Source organism: Salvelinus alpinus, chromosome 27, assembly GCF_045679555.1.
Source record: "Salvelinus alpinus chromosome 27, SLU_Salpinus.1, whole genome shotgun sequence".
Classification (NCBI taxonomy): Eukaryota; Metazoa; Chordata; class Actinopteri; order Salmoniformes; family Salmonidae; genus Salvelinus; species Salvelinus alpinus.
In genome coordinates, this window is record NC_092112.1 from 34,957,648 (window position 1) to 34,982,683 (window position 25,036).

The 25,036-nt window shown below is 42.5% G+C and overlaps 1 protein-coding gene across 2 annotated transcripts in view; it reads right to left on the reverse strand.

The window, feature by feature from the left end:
• The window catches only part of ppp4r4 (protein phosphatase 4, regulatory subunit 4), a 120,184-nt gene that overhangs the window by 37,453 nt on the left and 57,695 nt on the right, over window positions 1-25,036 (reverse strand). For both annotated transcript variants that reach the window (XM_071370429.1, XM_071370428.1), the window contains exons 6-11: window positions 22,752-22,825; window positions 18,751-18,857; window positions 17,984-18,091; window positions 8,417-8,538; window positions 6,979-7,101; window positions 570-733 (exon numbers count right to left, since the gene is read on the reverse strand). In XM_071370429.1, the coding sequence (XP_071226530.1) occupies window positions 570-733; window positions 6,979-7,101; window positions 8,417-8,538; window positions 17,984-18,091; window positions 18,751-18,857; window positions 22,752-22,825 (698 nt within the window). The remainder of the gene's footprint in view (window positions 1-569; window positions 734-6,978; window positions 7,102-8,416; window positions 8,539-17,983; window positions 18,092-18,750; window positions 18,858-22,751; window positions 22,826-25,036) is intronic.

Sequence of the window (25,036 nt, forward strand, 5' to 3'; positions counted from 1 at the left end):
TTCCTGTCCGTGAGTTTTACGTTTTAGTTATGTAAGTTCATGTTCAGGTTTTCGTCTACGTCGTTTTCTTGTTTTGTAATTTTGTAAGTGTTTTGTTTTCGTGTGCCGTCGTGTCAAATAAAGAGATGGCATATTTCCCTAATGCTGCGTATTGGTCCACTGATCCTTCTCTCCTCTCCTCATCTGAGGAAGAGGAGGACAACAGCCCTTACACATACACTATTGTAGGTGATTTAAATAACTGACTATAAGGCACACTATTCCCCTCTATAGACTCAAAGTTCAAGCTTTATAAAGCTTTTCAAACTTGTAAGGTGTTTGCAACATGTAGCCGCAACACTTAAGACATTTTTATAAAACACTAAGCCACCCATATGGCAACAATCACCAAGAGTTGACCAGGCGCATTTTCAAACAGAGGCAGAAAGACAGATGGTACAGTTACAGACTTGATTCCTTCAAACACGCTGCTAGACTTCAGAGACTGTTCAAGAGTGGGAGGGAGGGTTGGTAGGAAACTTGTGTTTGCATGCGTATATGTGTGCGTGTGTTGGTCAGCAGTCACTCACGGGGAAGTTGTAGGCGCAATTGCGTCGCACCAGGGCGTACTTGCTCTCCAACTCCAGCGGGTAGACCTGGTTGTCTGAGTGGCCGTTTTCATGCTGCAGGCCCAGTACACACAGCTTCTTATAGAACTCCAGGAACCACAGGTGCTGCTCCTCCGTGAAAGACGCTGCAGGAGAGAAGAATTAGGACCAGATAGGACCAAATCTAGCAGACAGGAATCAGAATTACACAAAGGGACCTGTGTGTGTTTATGTAGCCTGGCCTCCCGGTCATGGGTCTCCCGGTTGCGGTCGGCTGCGACACAGCCTGGGATCGAACCCGGGCGTCACTGCTATTTATATTTTTGACAACTTTTACTTCACTTCATCCCCCCCAAAAAATTATGTACTTTTTACTCCATACATTTTCCATGACACCCAACAGTACTTGTTACATTTTGAATGCTTAGCAAGACAGGAAAATTATTCAATTCACACACTTATGAGAACATTCCTGGTCATTCCTACTGCCTCTTATCTGGCGGACTCACTAAACACAAATTCTTCATTTGTAAATGATGTCTCAGTGTTGAACTGTGCCCCGAGCTATCCGTAAACAAAAAAAGAAAAATACAATTGTGCTGTCTGGTTTGATTAATATAAGGAATTTAAAATTATTTATATTTGTACTTTGACTTTTGATACTTAATGTTTAAAACCAAATACTTTATACTTTTACTCAAGTAGTATTTTACTGGGTGACTCACTTTTACTTGAGTGATTTTCTATTAAGGTATCTTTACTTTACTCAAGTAAAACTGACTAGATGGAAAGGTGCCGTCCTATGACGGTGCCAGGTTGAAAGTCACTGAGCTCTTCAGTAAAGCCATTCTACTGCCAATGTTTGTCTATAGAGATTGCATGGCTGTGTGCTCGATTGTATTCACCTGTCAGCAACGGGTGTGGCTGAAATAGCCGAATCCACTAATTTGAAGGGGTGTCCACATACTTTTGGCCATGTGTATTACCTCATTTGCGAATTTTAATACAAAAAGGACTGTATTTAATTTTAAAAGTATTGTATTCATGTCTACATTCAAGTGGTTCAAAATTCAAAAGGCACTCGCACATCTGAGCTATCTTTTTTGCAGGTGCATGGTAACAGTTGAATAACATTAAAAAAAGAAGCCCGCACACTGCTCTTGATAGTATCACTGCTCTTTAAAAAGCTTTATGTATCAGCCTCAAGGTCTTGGTCAGAGCTTTGTGATAAACATATTTTTTTTGCATCCTTATGTAGACATAGCTCCACCCACATCCGTTCCAAATCAAATCAAACTTTATTGGTCACATACACATGGTTAGCAGATGTTAATGCGAGTGTAGCGAAATTCTTGTGCTTCTAGCTTGCAGTAATATCTAACAAGTAATCTAACAATTTCACAACAACTACCTTATACACACAAGTGTAAAGGAATGAATAAGAACATGAACATATACATATATGGATGAGCGATGGCCGTGCGGCATAGGCAAGATGCAGTAGATGGTATAGAGTACAGTATATACAGTTGAAGTCGGAAGTTTACATACACTTAGGTTGGAGTCATTAAAACTCATTTTTCAACCACTCCACAAGTTTCTTGTTAACAAACTACAGTTTTGGCAAGTCGGTTAGGACATCTACTTTGTGCATGACACAAGTAATTTTCCCAACAATTGTTTACAAACATGATTTCATCTACTAAATCACTGTATCACAATTCCAGTGGGTCAGAAGTTAACATACACTAAGTTGACCGTGCCTTTAAACAGCTTGGAAAATTACAGAAAATGATGTCATGGATTTAGAAGCTTCTGATAGGCTAATTGACATAATTTGAGTCAATTGGAGGTGTACCTGTGGATGTATTTCAAGGCCTACCTTCAAACTCAGTGCCTCTTTGCTTGACATCATGGGAAAAACAAAATAAATCAGCCAAGACCTCCACAAGTCTGGTTCATCCTTGGGAGCAACTTCCAAACGCCTGAAGGTACCACGTTCATCTGTACGAACAATAGCACGCAAGTAAAAACACCATGAGACCACGCAATCGTCATACCGCTCAGGAAGGAGACGCGTTCTGTCTCCTAGAGATGAACGTACTTTGGTGCGAAAAGTGCAAATCAATCCCAGAACAACAGCAAAGGAAGACCTTGTGAAGATGGTGGAGGAAACAGGTACAAAAGTATCTATATCCACAGTAAAACGAGTCCTATATCGACATGACCTGAAAGGCCGCTCAGCAAGGAAGAAGCCACTGCTCCAAAACCGCCATAAAAAAGCCAGACTACGGTTTGCAACTGCACATGGGGACAAAGATCGTACTTTTTGGACAAATGTCTTCTGGTCTGATGAAACAAAAATAGAACTGTTTGGCCATAATGACCATCGTTATGTTTGGAGGAAAAAGGGGGATGCTTGCAAGCCGAAGAACAGCATCCACCATCATGTTGTGGGGGTGCTTTTTGCTGCAGGAGGGACTTGTGCACTTCACAAAATAGGTTTCATCTTAAGGATGAAAATTATGTGGATATATTGAAGCAACATCTCAAGATTTCAGTCAGGAAGTTAAAGCTTGGTCGCAAATGGGTCTTCCAAATGGACAATGACCCCAAGCATACTTCCAAAGTTGTGGCAAAATGGCTTAAGGACAACAAAGTCAAGGTATTGGAGTGGCCATCACAAAGCCCTGACCTCAATAACATAGAAATTTGGATGGCAGAACTGAAAAAGCGTGTGCGAGCAAGGAGGCCTACAAACCTGGCTCAGTTACACCAGCTACCCAAAACATTTGACCCAAGTTAAACAATTTAAAAGCAATGCTACCAAATATTAATTGAGTGTATGTAAACTTCTGACCCACTGGGAATGTGATGAAAACATTTTAAGCTGAAATAAATCATTCTCTCTACTATTATTCTGATATTTCGCATTCTTAAAATAAAGTGGTGATCCTAACTGACCTAAGACAAGGAATTTTTACTAGGATTAAATGTCAGGAATTGTGAAAAACTGAGTTTAAATGTATTTGGTTAAGGTGTATGTAAACCTCCGACTTCCAACTGTACATATGAGATGAGTAATGTAGGGTATGTAAACATTAAGTGGCATTGTTTAAAGTGACTATTGATACACTTGCTACATCCAATTTTGAATTGTTAAAGTGGCTAGAGATTGAGTCAGTATGTTGGCAGCAGCCACTCAATGTTAGTGATGGCTGTTTAACAGTCTGATGGCCTTGAGATGGAAGCTGTTTTTCAGTCTCTCGTTCCCTGCTTTGATGCACCTGTACTGACCACCTTCTGGATGATAGCGGGGTGAACAGGCAGTGGCTCGTGTGGTTGTTGTCCTTGATGATCTTTTTGGCCTTTCTGTGACATCGGGTGGTGTAGGTGTCCTGGAGGGCAGCTAGTTTGCCCCCGGTGATGCGTTGTGCAGACCTCACTACTCTCTGGAGAGACTTACGGTTATGGGCGGAGCAGTTGCCGTACCAGGCGTTGATACAGCCTGACAGGATGCTCTCGATTGTGCACCTGTAAAAGGTTGTCAGTGTTTTCGGGGACAAGCCAAATTTCTTCACCTTCCTGAGGTTGAAGAGGCGCTGTTGCGCCTCTGTTACCACGCTGTCTGTGTGGGTGGACCATTTCAGTTTGTCCGTGATGTGTATGCTGAGGAACTTAAAGCTTTCCACCTTCTCCACTACTGTCCCGTCGATGTGGATAGGGGGGTGCTCCCTCTGCTGTTTCCTGAAGTCCACGATCATCTCCTTCGTTTTGTTGACGTTGAGTGTGAGGTTATTTTCCTGACACCACACTCCGAGGGCCCTCACCTCCTCTCTGTAGGCCGTCTCGTCGTTGTTGGTAATCAAGCCTACCACCGTAGTGTCGTCTGCAAACTTGATGATTGAGTTGGAGGCGTGCATGGCCACGCAGTCAAGGGTGAACAGGGAGTACAGGAGAGGGCTGAGAACGCACCCTTGTGGGGCCCCCGTGTTGAGGATAAGCAGGGTGGAGATGTTGTTTCCTACCCTCACCACCTGGGGGCGGCCCGTCAGAAAGTCCAGGACCCAGTTGCACAGGGCGGGGTCGAGACCCAGGGTCACGAGCTTAATGACGAGTTTGGAGAGTACTATGGTGTTAAATGCTGAGCTGTAATCGATGAACAGCATTCTTACATAGGTATTCCTCTTGTCCAGATGGGTTAGGGCAGTGTGCAGTGTGATTGCGATTGCGTCGTCTGTGGACCTATTGGGGCGGTAAGAAATAGGGTGTCAGGTAGGTTGGAGGTGATATGATCCTTGACTAGTCTCTCAAAGCACTTCATGATGACAGAAGTGAGTGCTACGGGGCGATAGTCGTTTAGCTCAGTTACCTTAGCTTTCTTGGGAACAGGAACAATGGTGGCCCTCTTGAAGCATGTGGGAACAGCAGACTGGGATAGGGATTGACTGAATATGTCCGTAAACACACCAGCCAGCTGGTCTGTGCATGCTCTGAGGACGCGGCTCGGGATGCCGTCTGGGCCGGCAGCCTTGCGAGGGTTAACACGTTTAAATGTTTTACTCACGTTGGCTGCGGTGAAGGAGAGACTGCAGGTTTTGGTAGCGGGCCGTGTCAGTGGCACTGTATTGTCCTCAAAGCGAGCAAAGAAGTTGTTTAATTTGTCTTGGAGCAAGACGTCGGTGTCCGCGACGGGGCTGGTTTTCTTTTTGTAATCCGTGATTGACTGTAGACCCTGCCACATACGTCTCGTGTCTGAGCCGTTGAACTGCGACTCTACTTTGACTCTATATTGACGCTTAGCTTATTTGATCGCCTTGCAGAGGGAAAATCTACACTGTTTGTATTCGGTCATGTTTCAGGTCGCCTTGCCATGATTAAAAGCAGTGGTTCGCACTTTCAGTTTTGCGCGAATGCTGCCATCAATCCACGGTTTCTGGTTGAGGAAGGTTTTAATAGTCACTGTGGGTACAACATCACCGATGCACTTGCTAATAAACTCGCTCACCGGATCAGCGTATACATCAATGTTGTTGTCTGAGGCTATCCGGAACATATCCCAGTCCACGTGATCGAAGCAATCTTGAAGCGTGGAATCCGATTGGTCGGACCAGCCTTGAACAGACCTGAGCACGGGCGTTTCCTGTTTTAGTTTCTGTCTATAGGCTGGGAGCAACAAAATGGATTTGCCGAAAGGAGGGCGAGGGAGGGCTTTGTATGCGTGCGGAAGTTGGGGTAGCAATGATCCTGAATGCTGCCAGCCCGGGTTGCGCATTCGATATGCTGATAAAATTTAGGGAGCCTTGTTTTCATATTAGCTTTGTTAAAATCCCCAGCTACAATACATGCAGCCTCAGGATATATGGTTTCCAGTTTACATAGAGTCCAATGAAGTTCTTTCAGGGCCGTCGAGGTGTCTGCTTGTGGGGGGGGGGATATACATGGCTGTGATTATAATCGAAGAGAATTCTCTTGGTAGATAATGTGGTCGGCATTGGATTGTAAGGAATTCTAGTTCAGGTGAACAAAAATACTTGAGTTTCTGTATGTTGTTATGATCACACCACGACTCGTTAATCATAAGGCATACTCCCTCGCCCTTCTTCTTACCAAAGAGATGTTTGTTTCTGTTGGCGCGATGCATGAAGAAACCGGGTGGCTGTACCGACTCTGATAACATACCCCGAGTGAGCCATGTTTCCGTGAAACAGAGAATGTTACAATCTCTGATGTCTCTCTGGAAGGCAACCTTTGCTCGAATTTCGTCTACCTTGTTGTCAAGAGACTGGACATTGGCGAGTAGTATACTCGGGAGCGGTGCGTGATGTGCCTGCCTACAGAGCCTGACCAGAAGACTGCTCCGTCTGCCGCTTCTGCGGCGCTGTTGTTTTGGGTCGCCTACTGGGATCCGATCCATTGTCCTGGGTGGTGGTTCAAACAGAGGATCCGCTTTGGGAAAGTCGTATTCCTGGTCGTAATGTTGGTAAGTTGACGTTGCTCTTATATCCAATAGTTCTTCCCGGCTGTATGTAATAAGACTTAAGATTTCCTGGGGTAACAATGTAAGAAATAATACATAAAAAAACAAAATACTGCATAGTTTCCTAAGAACGCGAAGCGAGGCGACCATCTCTGTCGGCGCTATCATACGTAGTGTCCATGCATCGAATGGGGTTGGAGTTGAGGGAAAAGAAAAGTGTTACCAAATATAACAATGTGCATTTCATAAATATTAGAATAAAGTGTGTACATAAAACGTAATGAACCCGTCTGTAAAACCACAATGAGGACATCGACCCATTCAAGTGGTAAAAGTTAATTGTGATATGAATAAGGGGAAGAAATACCCTATTAGGGTGTGGTGCCTAGCCTTAAGAGGTCTGAAACCCACCTGAGAGTCCGTGACAGAGCTTGCCATACTGAAATGACAGCGAAGCCAGCACCGCCTCGTCAGCTTTAAAGCACTTTTCACAGAACGTCTTCACCAGCGGAAAGATAACACGCGTCCTGTCGTCTAAAAAGTGAGGGGGAGAGAAGAGAGAAAGACAGTTTGACATGATGGGGCTGCCTCCCAATGCAACGGGCATCTGGCAGAGAGAGGACAATCGGAATTGTCAGCCCTCATACACACAGTGGCCGCATTCCATTCCAAAACATAGCAATTATTTTCAACTCAATATGACGTTATCACTCATCATGCGGCCATGGAGTGTATAAGAGCTATCTTGGTACCTTTTCTCTGACCTGTCAACTTGCCTGGACAGGTCTGAAAGGACATCTAAAAGATGAACACAATAGGTCCGGGACTCCACGTAGCGAATCTGCAATGGTGAGTCGTCTAGTATAAAGGGGAAGGTAGCCAGTTTTCAGAATGGAATACGGCCCATGTCCTTGATGGCCCGACACGCGTGCAAAAGCCTCGTGAAGAGATAGAAGACCGACAGCTTAGTTGGAGCCAGTTTGCCAACTACTGTAACGAGTATAGTATTTGCATATCAAAGAAACTCTGCGGGTGCAGGGGTGTCTTGGAAGAGTGTCGCTAAGCCAGACAAGTAAGTGTTTCGCACAGACAATGTAGAGACAAGGTTGTGAAGTGCATTGGTTTTAATGAGCCAGGTTTATGTCTGTAGTAGACTGGTTCTTGGGAATCCCAATGATTGCATATTTTTTTTGCAGAGCACAAGCACACCATATACAGCTAATCAAGGGTTTGAGTATTAGTTGAGTAGTGAAATCAGTTGTGCTTGTGCAGAGCTAGAATAAAAAATATGCAACCCTAAGATAGATCTTAGGTAAAAAAAAAACGGATCAATAGGAACATCAAAACCATTGAATAGGAACATTATAACCGTATTTTCTGTAAGTGCTTTTATAAAGCTTTTCCAGTCAAAATACTGCTTTGGCTTAAAGACTTTTCCGGAACAATATGAACGTGTGGGCGTCTGTCCTCTCTTGGAACATCAATGAGTAGAAAATTGCCAGCGAACAAGAGCCGCCAGATCGGGAGTAGTGTGGGCTGCTTGCGAGGCACGCTGTAGTAAGAAGACAGAAGTGTAAGTTGAATGTGAGAGCAACATGGCCACAGAGACGGCTATGTAGGCTGTACGAGGGTGTAGCATGGCCTGCCACGCAGACAGAAGTATGTGGGCTGAATGACGTTACCGTGCCAGCAGTGGAAAAGCCATGTGGGCCGGCTGTGTGAGGGTGCAGGGTAATCACATAGAGTTTGTATGACGTTTGTATGAGGTGGTAAGATTGTATGAGTTTTATATGAGGTGATGAGGGTGCATGACATAGGTGATGTGGTGTCATTGTATGAGGTTTCTCACCACTGTCGAACATCTCCAGCAGGTTAATGATGGTGTCGAAGGCAGCCAGGCGCACCGTGCTCCCCTCGTCCCGAGCCAACTCTACGAGCTCAGGCAGCACTGCCGCCTTGGTGTGGTCCAGTCTGAGACACCAGAGGAGAAAGAGGAGACACAATTATATAACAAACACACATTCCCATTAAAGGGATCGTTTGAGTTTCCCCAAAATCAAAGTTCAATCATTTTATTCCTCAGAATGCATGGAAAATGGACTTGTGTGGCAAGAAAAAAATTGTGGCATGAGTAAGATGGCAACAGAGTTCTGTTCACCAACCTCCCTTTGTTTGTCCAAACTTTAGACAAACTTACGCATCTACAAGCTACAAACTTGAACGTGGCTTCTAAAATAACACTATCAAAAATAGACAACCGACTGCTCAGAAACAACCAGGAAGACACAGCCGGTGATTGTCAAGCAAATAACTGTCGGTCTCACAGTAATTGACCGCTAATTAACATAAGCACATTTTGCATCTCCTGGCTTCCACACATATCCTAAGTCTAATAAAAGTCTAATAAATCCATGTAATATAGCCTACACCTTCCCAATAAATCCATAATTTATTTTAGACAGTTCTAAAGAAGCATGATATGAAGAAAATGCAGTCTATTTTAGAAGAAAAGAATAGCATACTCCGAGTTGTCCTTATGTTAGGCCCTGATCTGGCTATGCCAAATGGCTGTGGGCTACACTAGTTCATTTAGCAGACAGGATTTGCTTATAATTTCATGCCATTATTTTATAGTATGAAGAATACAATTGAACAAAGCTGAATAAAATATAAATATTTTCTCCAAATGATTTGCGGGAGTGCGCACATGCGGCTATTCTGTGTTAAGCGGTTAACAAAGAAATAGGTAATCCTATATGCTTAATTTAGCGTTATTAACGTAACTTTAGTTGTTCTACAAACATTGGGCTACATGTTTAGATGTTTAATACATTGTAAGGCTGCATGATGAGACTCTAATGAAGATTTGAAAAAAGTTTATTGAAAGGCATGAGCTCCGCTACATTTTTTTGCGCAGGCTGTACACACTCTGTACACACTCACACAGCTCTCCATCACGTGATCGGGTCTTTCTCACAGAATACAAGTTAAGACAGACACATCCAAGGTGAATATTGAAGATATTGGAATAACTGTCCACATTTACTTTTCGTCAGCCAACAAGATGAGTAGGCCTAACAAACAGCAAAAGCACTAGCCGATGTCAATCTACTATCCCCCATAGTACAAAAGTCGACCTATTTTATTTTGTGAGGGAAATAAATATTCCAAACAGTTGTGGGATGCGATAGATCCCAAATTAATACAACCACTACCATCATAAAAAATGTTTTATGCAATAGTCAATGAACAGGCAGAGTTCCTCTGTCCAGTGTCTGTGTTCTTTTGCGCATCTTAATCTTTTATTTTATTGGCCAGTCTGAGATATGGCTTTTTCTTTGAAACTCTGCCTAGAAGGCCAGCATCCCGGAGTCGCCTCTTCACTGTTGACGTTGAGACTGGTGTTTTGCGGGTAATATTTAATGAAGCTGCTAATTGAGGACTTGTGAGGCATCTGTTTCTCAAACAAGACAATCTAATGTACTTGACCTCTTGCTCAGTTGTGCACCGGGGCCTCCCACTCCTCTTTCTATTCTGGTTAGAGACAGTTTGCGCTGTTCTGTGAAGGGAGTAGTACACACTGTTGTACGAGATCTTCAGTTTCTTGGCAATTTCTCGCATTAATTTCTCAGAACAAAAATAGCTTGACAAGTTTCAGAAGAAAGTTCTTTGTTTCTGGCCATTTTGAGCCTGTAGTCGAACCCACAAATGCTGATGCTCCAGATACTCAACTAGTCTAAAGAAGGCCAGTTTTATTGCTTCTTTAATCAGAACAAATGTTTTCAGTTGTGCTAACATAATTGCAAAAGGGTTTTCTAATGATCAATTAGCCTCTCAAAATTATAAACTTGGATTAGCTAACACAACGTACCATTGGAACACAGGCGTGATGGTTGCTGATAATGGGCCTCTGTATGCCTATGTAGATATTCCATTAAAAAACAGCCGTTTCCAGCTACAATAGTCATTTACAACATTAACAATGTCTACACTGTATTTCTGATCAATTTGAGGTTCTTTTAATGGATAGAATTAGCTTTTCTTTCAAAAACAAGGACATTTCTAAGTGACCCCAAACTTTTGAACAGTAGTGTATATAGGGCAGCAGCCTCTAATGTGCTAGTGATGGCTATTTAACAGTCTGATGGCCTTGAGATAGAAGCTGTTTTTCAGCCTCTCGGTCCCAGCTTTGATGCACCTGTACTGACCACGCCTTCTGGATGATAACGGGGTGAACAGACAGTGGCTCGGGTGGTTGTTGTCTTTGATAATCTTTTTGGTCTTCCTGTGACATCGGGTGCTGTAAGTGTCCTGGAGGGCAGGTAGTTTGCCCCTGATGATGCACTGGGCACACCGCACCACCCTCTGGAGAGCCCTGCAGTTGCGGGCGGTGCAGTTGCCGTACCAGGCGGTGATACAACCTGACAGGATGCTTCAATTGTGCATCTGTAAAAGTTTGTGAGTGTTTTAGGTGACAAGCCAATTTTCTTCAGCCTCCTGAGGTTGAAGAGGCACTGTCGCGCCTTCAACACCACACTGTCTGTGTGGGCGGACCATTTCAGTTTGTCAGTGATGTGTACGCTGGGGAACTTGAAGCTTTTCCACCTTCTCCACTGCAGTCCCGTCGATGTGGATAGGGGTGCGCTCCCTCTGTTGTTCAGCTCCTTTGTTTTGTTGAAGTTGGGTGAGAGGTTACTTTCCTGGCACCACACTCCCAGGTCCCTCACCTCCTCCCTGTAGTCTGTCTCGTCATTGTTGGTAATCAGGCCTACTACTGTTGTGTCATCTGCAAACTTGATGAATTGGAGGCGTGCGTGGCCACGCAGTCATGGGTGAACAGGGTGTACAGGAGGGGGCTGAGCACGCATTGTGGGGCCCCAGTGTTGAGGATCAGCGAAGTGAAGGTGTTGTTTCCTACCTTAACCACTTGCGGGCGCGCCTGTCAGGGAGTCCAGGACCCAGTTGCACAGGGCGGGGTTCAGACCCAGGGCCTCAAGCTTAATGATGAGCTTGGAGGGTACTATGGTGGTGAATGCTGAGCTATAGTCAATGAACAGCATTCTTACATAGTTATTCCTCTTGTCCAGATGGGATAGGGCAGTGTTCAGTGCGATGTGGATCATAGTCTGTGGATCACATATTAGAATATTCTTGATTTAATCTTGTCTTTACATATACTAAATAATATATATATATATGTGACATTTGTTTTGATTTAGAATGGACCATTATCATGCACCTGTATCGAAACAGGGGCAGTGGGAAAAAATACATGTCATCTATGCACTTAAATAGAGAATGGAGGATGCTTTTCCCCGTGGTTTATTTTCATGCCAGTCAGGTAGGCTATACTCCTGTTGTAAATATAAACAATGTGTTTAATATTAGGATAGTTGAGAAATAAATATAGTAGGCCTAGCCTATAGAAAGCTGATGAGAGCCTTGTCTTTTTATTAGCGGCCATCACTCTGTTTTCTCCCGCAATTGCATAGCCTATAGAAATGTTGCGCAACATGAGCTCATGGGCTCTCATGAAGCGCTCAATTAGATTTTCAAATACATTTGCAATGTCAGAGTGATTAGAGGGACAATAGAGGGCTGAGTACGAGGAAAGTTAGCAAGTTTGGTAGGCTACTAATGACCAGCAGCAACATGAGAGCTTGGAGAAGCCTAATTACCGTAACTAAACGATCATGTGGAATTTGACTGCCTTCATGACATGTAACCGCTGGTGAGGCGGTAATACGGTCACCGCAACAGCCCTAGTCATGGCTGATCCACATGAGATCTCTCAACCAACAGAGGGGTATCCTACAAAGCAAGCTATATCTACTCAGGGTTTTCTAAGGCTAACAAGTTTCAGCTTAACATTCCAGCTCAGACTTAATAGTACTACGACGGTTGATATCGCACGTCCTTCTGCGCTTGTAACTGCATAATGGCTAGTCGAACTCCACACTCTTCATTGAGACAATGGTGAAAAATGAATTCCATGGGCGAGTCAGTGCCACATTTCATTTCAGCTGAAATCAAAAGGATTTTTTTTAAATTATCTTGCCAATTTAAAAGGATATTGTGTGAAACAGGCTTTTAAAAGTGCCAACTTTATTTTATTACTTATCATTAATGCCATATTTGGCGTGCTAATCAATGCACAACCACAAGCACCTTTAATCCCACTCCTATCGATAAAATAATTTATTAAGTCATACAAAAGTGTTACTGTGCATTTTGGCAAGTCAGTTAGGACATCTACTTTGTGCATGACACAAGTAATTTTTCCAACAATTGTTTACAGACAGATCATTTCACTTATAATTCACTGTATCACAATTCTGGTGGGTCAGAAGTTTACATACACTAAGTTGACTGTGCCTTTAAACAGCTTGGAAAATTCCAGAAAATTATGTCATGGATTTAGAAGCTTCTGATAGGCTAATTGACATCATTTGAGTCAATTGGAGGTGTACCTGTGGATGTATTTCAAGGCCTACCTTCAAACTCAGTGCCTCTTTGCTTGACATCATGGGAAAATCAAATGAAATCTGCCAAGACCCCAGAAAAAAATTGTAGACCCCCACAAGTCTGGTTCATCCTTGGGAGCAATTTCCAAATGCCTGAAGGTACCGCGTTCATCTGTACGAACAATAGTACGCAAGTATAAACACCATGGGACCACGCAGCCATCATACCGCTCAGGAAGGAGACGCATTCTGTCTCCTAGAGATGGACGTATTTTGGTGCGAAAAGTGCAAACCAAACTACAGCAAAGAACCTTGTGAAGATGCTGGAGGAAACAGGTACAAAAGTATCTATATCCACAGTAAAACGAGTTATATATCGAAACCTAAAAGGCCAATCAGCAAGGAAGAAGTCACTGCTCCAAAACCGCCATAAAAAAGCCAGACTACGGTTTGCAACTGCACATGGGGACAAAGATCGTACTTTTTGGAAAAATGTCCTCTGGACTGAAGAAACAAAAATAGAACTGTTTGGGCATAATGTCCATCGTTATGCTTGGAGGAAAAAGGGGGATGCTTGCAAGCCGAAGCACACCATCCCAACCGTGAAGCACGGGGGTGGCAGCATCATGTTGTGAGGGTGCTTTGCTGCAGGAGGGACTGGTGCACTTCACAAAATAGATGGCATCATGAGGATGGACAATTGTGTGGATATATTGAAGCAACATCTCAAGACATCAGTCAGGAAGTTAAAGCTTGGTCGCAAATGGGTCTTCCATATGGACAATGACCCCAAGCACACTTGCAAAATGGCTTAAGGACAACAAATTCAAGGTATTGGAGTGGCCATCACAAAGCCCTTACCTCAATCCCATAGAAAATTTGTGGGCAGAACTGAAAAAGCGTGTGCGAGCAAGGAGGCCTACAAACCTGACTCAGTTACACCAGCTCTGTCAGGAGGAATGGGCCCAAATTTACTCAACTTATTGTGGGAAGCTTGTGGAAGGCTACCCGAAACGTTTGACCCAAGTTAAACAATTGAAAGGCAATGCTACCAAATACTAATTGAGTGTATGTAAACTTCTGACCCACTGGGAATGTGATGAAAGAAATAAAAGCTGTAATAAATCATTCTCTCTACTATTATTCTGACATTTCACATTCTTAAAATAAAGTGGTGATCCTAACTGACCTAAGACAGGGAATTTTTACTAGGATTAAATGTCAGGAATTGTGAAAAACTGAGTTTAAATGTATTTGGCTAAGGTGTATGTAAACGTCTGACTTCAACTGTATATTTCATATATTTTAACATTATAATTTTCTTAAATATATATATATTTTTTAATCAATTGTCTCCTCAAATGAAGGGGATGATGACACAATCTTTGCAAGTGAGGGAATATTATTTCATTGGTCCTCAACATATTGGCTCAGTCATTTCAGTGGAGTTACTTGTGAGTTAGCCTCCCCCGGAGCAGGTTAGTTCTGAATAATTAATTGCCATAGAAATTTACATGGCTAAAAGGTGAGCCACTTTCGTATGAGTGGTTATCCTGAGTTGAACTCAGAGTTGACCAAAGTTACCTCGCCAACTCCTCACACCTGCTTTGTAGTATACCCCTCTGAGCAATCCAACAGGCCTGGGGCAGGTTGCACCATTTTGTCATAAAGTCCAATGCTCCTTGTAGCACCACCTGATGGCCACTGGAAGAAAATGCACTCCCTAATCTCAAAATGTATCTGGACGAACAATGAAACAAGAATTAAACTCTCCATTTTACAGAGACAAAAGCCTCCCAAACTTCCAATGGTACTTTTGGTCATTTTCTCTGCATTCTTGCATTCTTGGCTAAATCCAGAAACTTGCTTGTCATGGCATCCAATAGAATAAAAATGTGTTCACCAACACAGATTACAAAACCTTATCTATTCCAACGTAGCTCTGAAACAATCTAAATTAAGATTCAGCTCTATTATTTCTCACTTCATTTCTGTTTGGCGTCTAACTGAAAAAATATGTGGAATCACACTGAACTGGTACCTCCAATCACCAATTTTTCATAATCTTGGTCTCCAAATTGGGAGGGTGCCCCATCTTATTTCCCATGTGGCATGACAGTCTCTGTGCATTCCAAGATATTCAACAAAAGTACAACCTGCCTGGCACCTCATTACTTTTCTACTTACAATTACGCTCATGAGGTATCTTGGAAAACAAAGCCTCACCTTCATCCCTTTCATAAGGTACTGCTTGGAAAAAGAGGTCTCGTCTCTGAAATTAATTCCCGTCTAGTAAAGTCCTCATCCAAGCCGCTTTCAATTGACAAATTGTGGAAAAAAGAGCTACAAACATCCAACAATGTTCTTAATTGGCAAACAATATGGCACAATATATCTCTCTCTTCCAGAAATCCAAATCACCAAATTATTCACTTTAATTTTGTTCACAGAATGTACTTTACTCCCCGGAAATTCTATTACATTAAAGCCAAACCATCACCCAATTGTACTCTATGCTCTAATGACACCCAAGGTACCTTAATCCATATGACGTGGGAAAGCCCGGGGATAAAATCATTCTGGAAGATGATCTTCCCTGTGCTCTCAATTTAACGCAACCTCTTTCTTTAATTATTATTTATCTTTCTTTAGTTTTCTCCCCTTTTTTTCATATTCATATACTTAACTGTCAATGGATAATAAATGTATATAAAAAATAAGGTTGACAAAAATACAATTCCAAATAAAAGCATGCTGATGCCATTGACATTGAGATACCGAGTCAGAGCTGCCTCTGTATGCCAATTTCGTTTATTTTAGCGTGCAAAGCTGATGTCATATTTTGCTGCATCTCTTTTGTAAAAACAATACTATCACTATGAATGCTACGAACATGAGTCACTGCCTATTTGCTGTGTTTATATATGCCTGTTATCCAACAAGTGTCAAAAAAAGGAAATGGACTTGACTTTAGTTTAAGACCACTGCTGATGTATGGAAACATGATACTATTTTATTGTGAACTAGGCTATCCCTAAGTGTAGGAGCTAAGAAGAATAGAATCTCCCTCCCCCAACATTGGCAATATAAAACAGCACATTTCATTAACTGCATCCAAAAGATCAATGAAGGATAACAAGAGAGTCAAGTTACAGAACGTATCATGTCAAGGTTACAGGGTTGTGTTGGTGACTGACACATAATACACCTTCTCCTTAATAAGTCACTCACCCTCTGACAAAATACATATTCTGATAACTCACTGTTGCACAGTTGGTTGCCTGCAATACTCCAATACCAATATTCAACAGTGGGTTTGACAGTAACTAAACCTAGCACATACTGTATTAATGTAGCACTGTTAAAGGGATAGTTCACACAACATTTTTTGTTGTTGTATTTTGTTAAAGTTTGATGGACTAATGAACAAAACACGAAAAGATCCATTCAAAGCATCAGGTAATTTGTTTCTGTGCACCAATTAGTGTTGGTGTTTCAATTCATTGCACCTGTCAGTAGCTCAAAGATGTTCTATTCAACTAATGGATCAATATATGTATATGTTATATGTATATGTATATGTTATCGAAGGAGAACATCTCTATGAGGATGGGGATAAGAAATAGGACATAATAAAATAACAGGAAAGGGGAGACGATAAGACAAATGATACTGAGATGCACTCTAGAGGCCGGTTTCCCAGACATCGGATTAAGCATAGTCCTGGATTTAAAAGTATGCTCAATGAAGATTCTCCATTGAAAGTGCTTTTTGTCCAGTACTAGGCTTAATCTGTGTCTGAGAAACCGGCCCAAAGAGTATACTGCACACTTAGGATGCCCAGTAGTGTGCCGTCCTGTGAGTTTATCTATTTGGTCAATATGTATCCATTAGTTGTAGTGCCACTAAGCATGAATACCAAAGTAAGCACTACCTTCCCCCTGCCACTTTCCTGATTGCAAAATAAAGCATTTGCTACACGGGTAACTGGGCAGCATTTTATAAATCGTTTTTCTTGACTGGGCCGGTTGTTCCCAGGGGGCTGCTGCAGTCTATCATGGTTGATAGTGTGTGATTGTCAAATGACACCCTATTCCCTATAAAGTGTCCATAGTGGGGGCCCATAGTGCTCTGCTCAAAAGTAGTGCGCTATATAGGGAATAGGGTGCCATTTGTGATACAGTGTTTCTGCTGCGTTCCATGGAGAGAGGCAAACTGAATCTGCGGGAGCTCTGGGCAACTGGGCCATGTTTATTAGGCACCAAACAGAAGAAAACGGAATGAAACATGGAGGGACGATCTGGTTTGGTCCAATAAGAAACGTTCATATTTGTTTTCTGTTGAGTGCCCTAATTAACACGACCCTGACTGATCCTCTACCACAGAGAGAAATGGATTGCAGACCCTCTGCAGTGTGCCTTCTATCATTGACATTCTGCTCAGCTTAGGGTGGGCAGTGGGCAATGGGGAGGGGTGGGGCTGCGATAAGCCTGCGTTTACAGTCATCTGTTGGAGGCTCATGATAGGAAAAAAGACCCCCCCCCACCCAACACATAAGCTTCAACGTAAAGCAAAGCTTCTAAGAATTGTTTTCGTATTCAAACAAAAGTTCAGGAGTATTTAGTCTTGCATACTGGCCTATTTCCTCGGGTCAACAAGGTGTGTTTAACCTTTTCAAAGACACCGTTCAATTTAACCGTTATGCCTTTCGGTTTGAATAATGTGACTGTTTCTACCAGTGGAGTCTGTGGGTGGAAAAATCAGAGGAGGGGCTCAATGTAATGGCTGGAATGGAATAAATGGAAAGGTATCAAACACATAAAACACATGGAAACCATTCCATTTATTTCATTCCAGCCATTACAATGAGCTCTCCTCCGATTTTAATGTGACACCACATTATTTGAAAGGATTATTCTCCTCTTTTTTTCTTCTCTGTTCTTTTCTTTTACCCGATTCCTCTGGCAATGTTCTCCAGCTGGCGACACATGCAGGAGCGCACCTCGTACTCCACGTCCTGGCACAGGGACCTCACCAGGGGCAGGAGGTCCTTCTTCACTCTGCCAAAAGGGGTTCACACAATTTTGGGGCATATCAAGAGAAATCAAATTATGATTGATTATTAGAAAGGTGTCCCAAAGGGCACAATAAAGATTTTTCTACGAGATATTAAAAAAGACTAATTGAATTGAAACTAATTCAGATGAGCTGTGAAATGATTGTAACTAATTTAGCCTAGAATCTATGGGTCCTACATCTATCGTCCAGGCCAGGGGTGGGCTCGCCAGCCAATTAAATGCGGCCTGTGGGGGATATTTTTATTGTTGTTAGGAGAAATTATTCTTTTGGGTTGAAAAAACACTCCAGGCCACACTTGAAAGTCTAAAACTAGATAGAAAGTATGTAGACATATATTTTCAAATAATTGCCCTTTTCTGGCCAGCAAATTGATTTTGACGAACAAATGTGTGGCTCCTCGTTGAATTTTTAAATCCCGATGTGGCCCTAGAGCCAAAAAGTTTGCCCACCCCTGGTCTAGACTTTCTATCATTAACTAGTTAATCCCACTGTAGCATCTATGGCCCCTACATCTATTTCACTAATTTAATGAAGACATTTTCTTACAGAAAAATAAGCATTTAATCAAGCAGAAAAACAAGCATCAGACCTTCTGTTTTGGTGATTGAGCAAGATACAAACTCCAGGGATACAAACTCACATGGGAGACTCAAACTTGCAGGCCACCTTCCCCAGGATACGACAGCTGGCTAAACGGGCCTGCAGGGACTGAGACAGCTGAGCTTTGGACACAAGCGGGCTGAGGATCTGCATGATCAACCAATGGGTACAGGCTATTAGGGTGTTAGGGAAGGAACAGCCTGTTTAAGGACGCCATAGGTTGCATCCCAAATGACATCCTATTCCATTTATAGTGCACTTTTGTTTTTACCAGGGCTCCATCGGGACCATGCTAAATTATGTTGCCAAGTTTAGTTTCCTAACTAACCACAGTTCTTTACAAGTAATTGCGGCTGACTTGAGTTGTCGGGCACAGTATTGTCATACTGAGAAATGATAGCCAACTTAGTTTCTTCCAATGGCACTGTTCCATTAGAAGCCATCTTAATTCCCCATATAAGATATACTAATGGTTATACAGTCATGGGCATTAAAAAGCGAACCTGTACTGCAGGGTAGTATAAAACAATTGCCTCAAACTGGATGTATCTGCATCGTCAGGGGCTTATTTCAGAAATATATTTCATAACATGCGTTATTGTTAAATGATTGCTAATGAACATGGTGCTTGGCATCTCCCTGTGAGAGAGTTTGTCATATTTACAAATGGACCTTGGCACAGCAAAGCATTTTGAAAAAGTACTGTTTTAATGCCCAGAAATATGCTCAGAAATTCCTTAGAAGCCTGGCATAATTCTCAGGTAAGATACTATGGAACGGTTTCCCAGACACGGAGTAAGCCTAGTTTTGAACTAAAAAGCAAGCTGAATGGAGAATTACAGTAACACATACAAGAAACACATTTAAATTAATAAAATGAGATGCAACAAAATACAAAACAATCTAAATGTCAGGGAGTTGAGGCAAAAATGGAGGTAGTCAGTTGACCAACTGAATGCAAATCGGCCCTATATGTGTCATATACTGCATCGCAGTGCTAGCTGTGCCACCAGAAACTCTGGGTTCGAGCCCAGGCTCTGTCGCAGCCGGCCGCGACCGGGAGGTCCATGGGGCGACGCACAATTGGCCTAGCGTCGTCCGGGTTAGGGGAGAGTTTGGCCGGTAGGGATATCCTTGTCTCATCGCGCAGTAGCGACTCCTGTGGCGGGCCGGGTGCAGTGCGCGCTGACCAGGTCTCTAGGCGTACGGTGTTTCCTCCGACACATTGGTGCGGCTGGCTTTCGGGTTGGATGTGTGTTAAGAAGCAGTGCGGCTTGGTTGGGTTGTGTTTCGGAGGACGCATGGCTCTCGACCTTTGTCTCTCCCGAGCCCGTACGGGAGTTGTAGCGATGAGACAAGACAGTAACTACTAACAATTGGATACCACGAAATTGGGGAGAAAAAGTAATACATTTAAAAGAATATATATATATTTTTTAAACGTTAATTATTGGCATCCCTGTTTTCAATACCTCAACTTGGGAGGATAACGGCACTTTATCTAAAATCTTTTATGAGACTGGAGAACACATTGGGAGGGATCTTGTATCATTCCTCCATACAGAATCTTTCCAGATCATTGATATCCTTTGTCTGCTCTCTTCAATTCAAACCATAAGGTTTTCAATGGGGTTCAAGTCCAGAGACTGAGATGGCAATTTCAAAATTGTGATTTTGTGGTCAATTAACCATTTCTTTATGGATTTTGATGTGTGCTTGGGGTTATTAATATTTTATATAAGATACTTTTAGCAATCAAAAGTAAGTGTGACAATTAACCACCATTACAAACCTGAGTCTAATCTGAATATAATGTTTGGGGTTGCGCAATAATCTATCCTACACAAATGCACATAGCCAGATTTTGGCTACGCTACTTTGAAGCAAGGTAAGACATACCTCATAATATGAAGTAAAACATACAGGTTTCAAACAATTAAGTATATGTTTTTAAAATGCATACGGTCTCCAGTTCAGATTGCAAGGTAGCCTGCCTACCGTGTTGCCTATGCACACAAATGGTGAATGGAGCACACGGTGTCACGTTCCTGACCTGTTTTCTGTTGTTTTGTATGTGTTTGACGGTCAGGGCGTGAGTTTGGGTGGGTAGTCTTTGTTATGTGTTTCTGTGTTGGTTTAAGGGTGACCTGATATGGCTCTCAATTAGAGGCAGGTGGTTTTCATTTCCTCTGATTGAGAGCCATATTAAGGTAGGTGTTTTCACTTTGATTGTTGTGGGTGGTTGTCTCCTGTGTCAGTGTCTGTGTATGTTACCCCACACGGGACTGTTTCGGTTTCGGTTTTGTTTGTTTGTTCGTTTTATGTAGTCATTTTTCCTGTTCGTGCGTTCTTCGTGTTTCATGTAAGTTCTTACGTTCAGGTCTGTCTACGTCGTTTGTTGTTTTGTAATTATTCAAGTATATGTTCGTGTTCGTTTTCATCTTGTTTAATAAATATTATGTCTACTAGCAACGCTGCGTTTTGGTTCAATCCCTGCTCCTCCTCTTCGGAAGAAGAGGAGGAGGAACACCGTTACACACGGTACAAAATAAAAACTGTATCTCTTTTTAAACGTTGCCATCAAAACACTGTTTTTAACACGCGATTGCATTTAGAACTTTTGCGCAATGACTGGGCTTATAAGAACACGTTTCACTCCAGTAGCAACCAGCTGTTTGAGAAGATGCAGCTCTCGCTGTCCGACAGGTGATATTCCGCTCAAACTAGGCACTGTGCACGACTGATAAATAGATACATGACGAACTAACGAAAATACACACGTGCCAATTTAATTCCATAAATTATGCTAATTAACGTATAGACCGGTAAGCATGACTGGTCAAATTTATTTGGTTCATTTTATAATTACCTGTATTATTATTTACATTTTTTTATTTCACCTTTATTTAACCAGGTAGGCCAGTTGAGAACAAGTTCTCATTGACAACTGCGACCTGGCCAAGATAAAGCAAAGCAGTGCGACAAAAACAACAACACAGAGTTACACATAAACAAAAGTACAGTCAATAACACAATAGAAAAATCTATGTACAGTGTGTGCAAACGTAGAGATAGTAGGGAGGTAAGGCAATAAATAGGCCATAGAGGCGAAATAATTACAATTTAGCATTAACACTGAAGTGATAGATGATGTGCAAGTAGAGATACTGGGGTGCAAAAGAGAAAGAGGATAAATAACAATAGGGGGATGAGGTAGTTGGGTGTGCTATTTACAGATTGGCTGTGTACAGGTACAGTGATCGGTAAACTGATCTGACAGCTGATGCTTAAAGTTAGAGAGGGAGATATAAGACTCCAGCTTCAGTGATTTTTGCAATTCGTTCCAGTCATTGGCAGCAGAGAACTGGAAGGAAAGGTGGCCAAAGGAAGTGTTGGCTTTGGGGATGACCAGTGAAATATACCTGCTGGAGCGCGCTATGGTGACCAGTGAGCTGAGATAAGGCGGGGCTTTACCTAGCAAAGACTTATAGATGACCTGGAGCCAGTGGGTTTGGCGACGAATATGTAGTGAGGGCCAGACAACGAGAGCATACAGGTCGCAGTGGTGGGTAGTATATGGGGCTTTGGTGACAAAATGGATGCCACTGTGATAGACTACATCCAGTTTGCTGAGTAGAGTATTGGAGGATATTTTGTAAATGACATCGCCGAAGTCAAGGATCAGTAGGATAGTCAGTTTTACGAGGGTATGTTTGGCAGCATGAGTGAAGGAGGCTTTGTTGCGAAATAGGAAGCTGATTCTAGATTTAATTTTGAATTGGAGATGCTTAATGTGAATCTGGAAAGAGAGTTTGCAGTCTAACCAGACACCTAGGTATTTGTAGTTGTCCACATATTCTAAGTCAGAAGCGTTCAGAGTAGTGATGCTAGTCGGGCAGGCGGGTGCGGGCAACAATCGGTTGAAGATCATGCATTTAGTTTTACTAGCATTTAAAAGCAGTTGGAGGCCACGGAAGGAGACAGGAGCTTGTATGTGTTACGTTAATGTGTTAGCTAGTGTACATTTCAGGTTGTTGTTACCTCCTGTCTGATGGTTTCCTTTGGTAAAGCATCGATTGCAGACAGCAAAGTTTCCAGCCATGCGTTGCTCACCACTGTCGAAGAGAAACAGAGAAAAACTGACATTTTAAAAACACTGAAAACTGCTTCCAATATTTAATAAGGATGCCAGGGCCTTTGAAGTTTCGAAATGGAACATCCCTGTGCCAGAGAGTATGATGCCCTGCCAACCTACAGCCCACCAGTGACGGTAAGTCACAACGGTTAAGCTCTGTCACGAATTCAAACTGCTGCATTCACTCCCTCGCTCACACTGTGGGCGAAATGCCAGGCAGACACCAGCTACATTGAACAGATCTGTGAGAAGAAGCTTTCATCGACTGTAATCCTGGAACAGTAGGATGCTGAATTGAAAACCTGAGTGAGCAACAGGCTTGTTCCTCTCGTGCCAACAATGGCTAAAGATTGATTCCTGCCGAGTAAGGTGCCACATGAATTGTACACAAGCTTAAAGCATGCTATTTGAGACTTTTGAGGGGATGTTACTTAACGCTCAATCTAAAGTTAAATCTTGAGCTAGGAGAGGAAAACTGCAAAGCTGAAAGCGGGGCTGTGTAGGTCTGGCTGCATCCAACTCGCCCGGTTGTTACTATACAACCCACAAGTCTCTGCAATGTCATTTTGGACAGGCTTAATTTGCCACTGGAAGACATTACACAAATAAAAAATACCCAGCTTTATGTCCTGCCAAAACATGACATTGTTTACATTCAGGGTCCAACATTAACTTTTTTCTTACTGGCCCAATTGAGCCAGTTGGCCAAAAAACTACTGTCCCGAACAGAATTTCAACGGGCCTGGACATGGTGTAGTTTGAAATGAATTGGTGTTATGCAGGACCCATAGATTGGAATGCTTCTTTCTATATTCAGCAATTAATAGGCTACATTTGGTTATTATGATACCGCTTAGATGTTAAGTCCCCTATTTAGGGGGCTTTGAGTGGTTCTGGACCGGTTTTGGCGTACAAAGCGCTCTGTGAACATCGTAGGGTCATGTGTCTTATAGTGCAAGAAAGCCCTGTCTCTCTGCTCCCACTCTCCCAGCGGGGCTAACTTGAAGTGTCAGGTATCAGACCCCACATTTGCATAGGGACGTGTCACATTTCCGGGCCTATCCAGATAAAGGAACGATTTCCTGTGTCTGTGAAACTTAGAGCTTCGCTTGCAATAGTGCATAATAAACGGGAGAATCTAGCAGATGCAACAATACTAGTTTAATCTCGCGGTGATATTCTCAGCAGGAATTAGAGCCCTCAACGTAAGTAAATAAAGTAATAGAATTGAACAAGACCACTTTCTCTTGTTCACAGACGGACAAAACCACTTTGTGCTTGAAGCTGAAGTTACGAGTCTGCACACATTTAAATGGTGTTTCTGTGCTTCTCAGTGGACGTTTAGGAGAAAATTCTCGGTCTGCAGTTATATTAAATAGTGCCAATATTGTACTAAGTATGACCATATTTATTTTACACATAGTATAAGATATCACATTTCTTATAAGTCATTTATAATTTCATCGTTACTACATTTAGAAAGGATTTCAGTAATTTCAAGACTTTTGTTCAATAGGAAAAAAATATATGATTCTTCACATTTTCCTAATATTTATATACATATATTTTTACAAGAAATGTGAGTTCCAGACCTTTCTAAAACTATGCAAATGTAGCAGTTATTGTTTATGGCCACCTCATGAAAAATGTTTACGTTTGGGTATGTCTATTTAGGTGGAAATCCACGCATCGTCTGATATTTTTTGTTGTGGTATTTTTTTATCTTTCTATTTTAAATTATTATTATTTATTTTTGTACACCAATTTTGAGGTATCCCAATTGGTAGTTACAGTCTTGTCCCATCGCTGCAACTCCAATACGGACTCAAGAGAGGTAAAGGTCGAGAGCCGTGCGTCCTCCGAAACATGACCCCACCAAGCCGCACTGCTTCTTGACACAATGCCCGCTTAACCCGGAAGCCAGCTGCACCAATGTGTCAGAAGAAACTGCGTACACCTGGTGACCATGTCAGCGTGCATGCGCCCGGCCCACCACAGGAGTTGCTAGAGCGCGATGAGACAAGTACATCCCGGGCAGCCAAACTCTCCCCTAACCCGGACGACGCTGGGCCAATTGTGCGCCGCCTTATGGGTCTCCCGGTCGCAGCCGGCTGCGACACAGCCGAACCAGGATCTGTAGTGACACAGCTAGAACTGTGATGCAGTGCCTTAGACTGCTGCGCCACTCGGG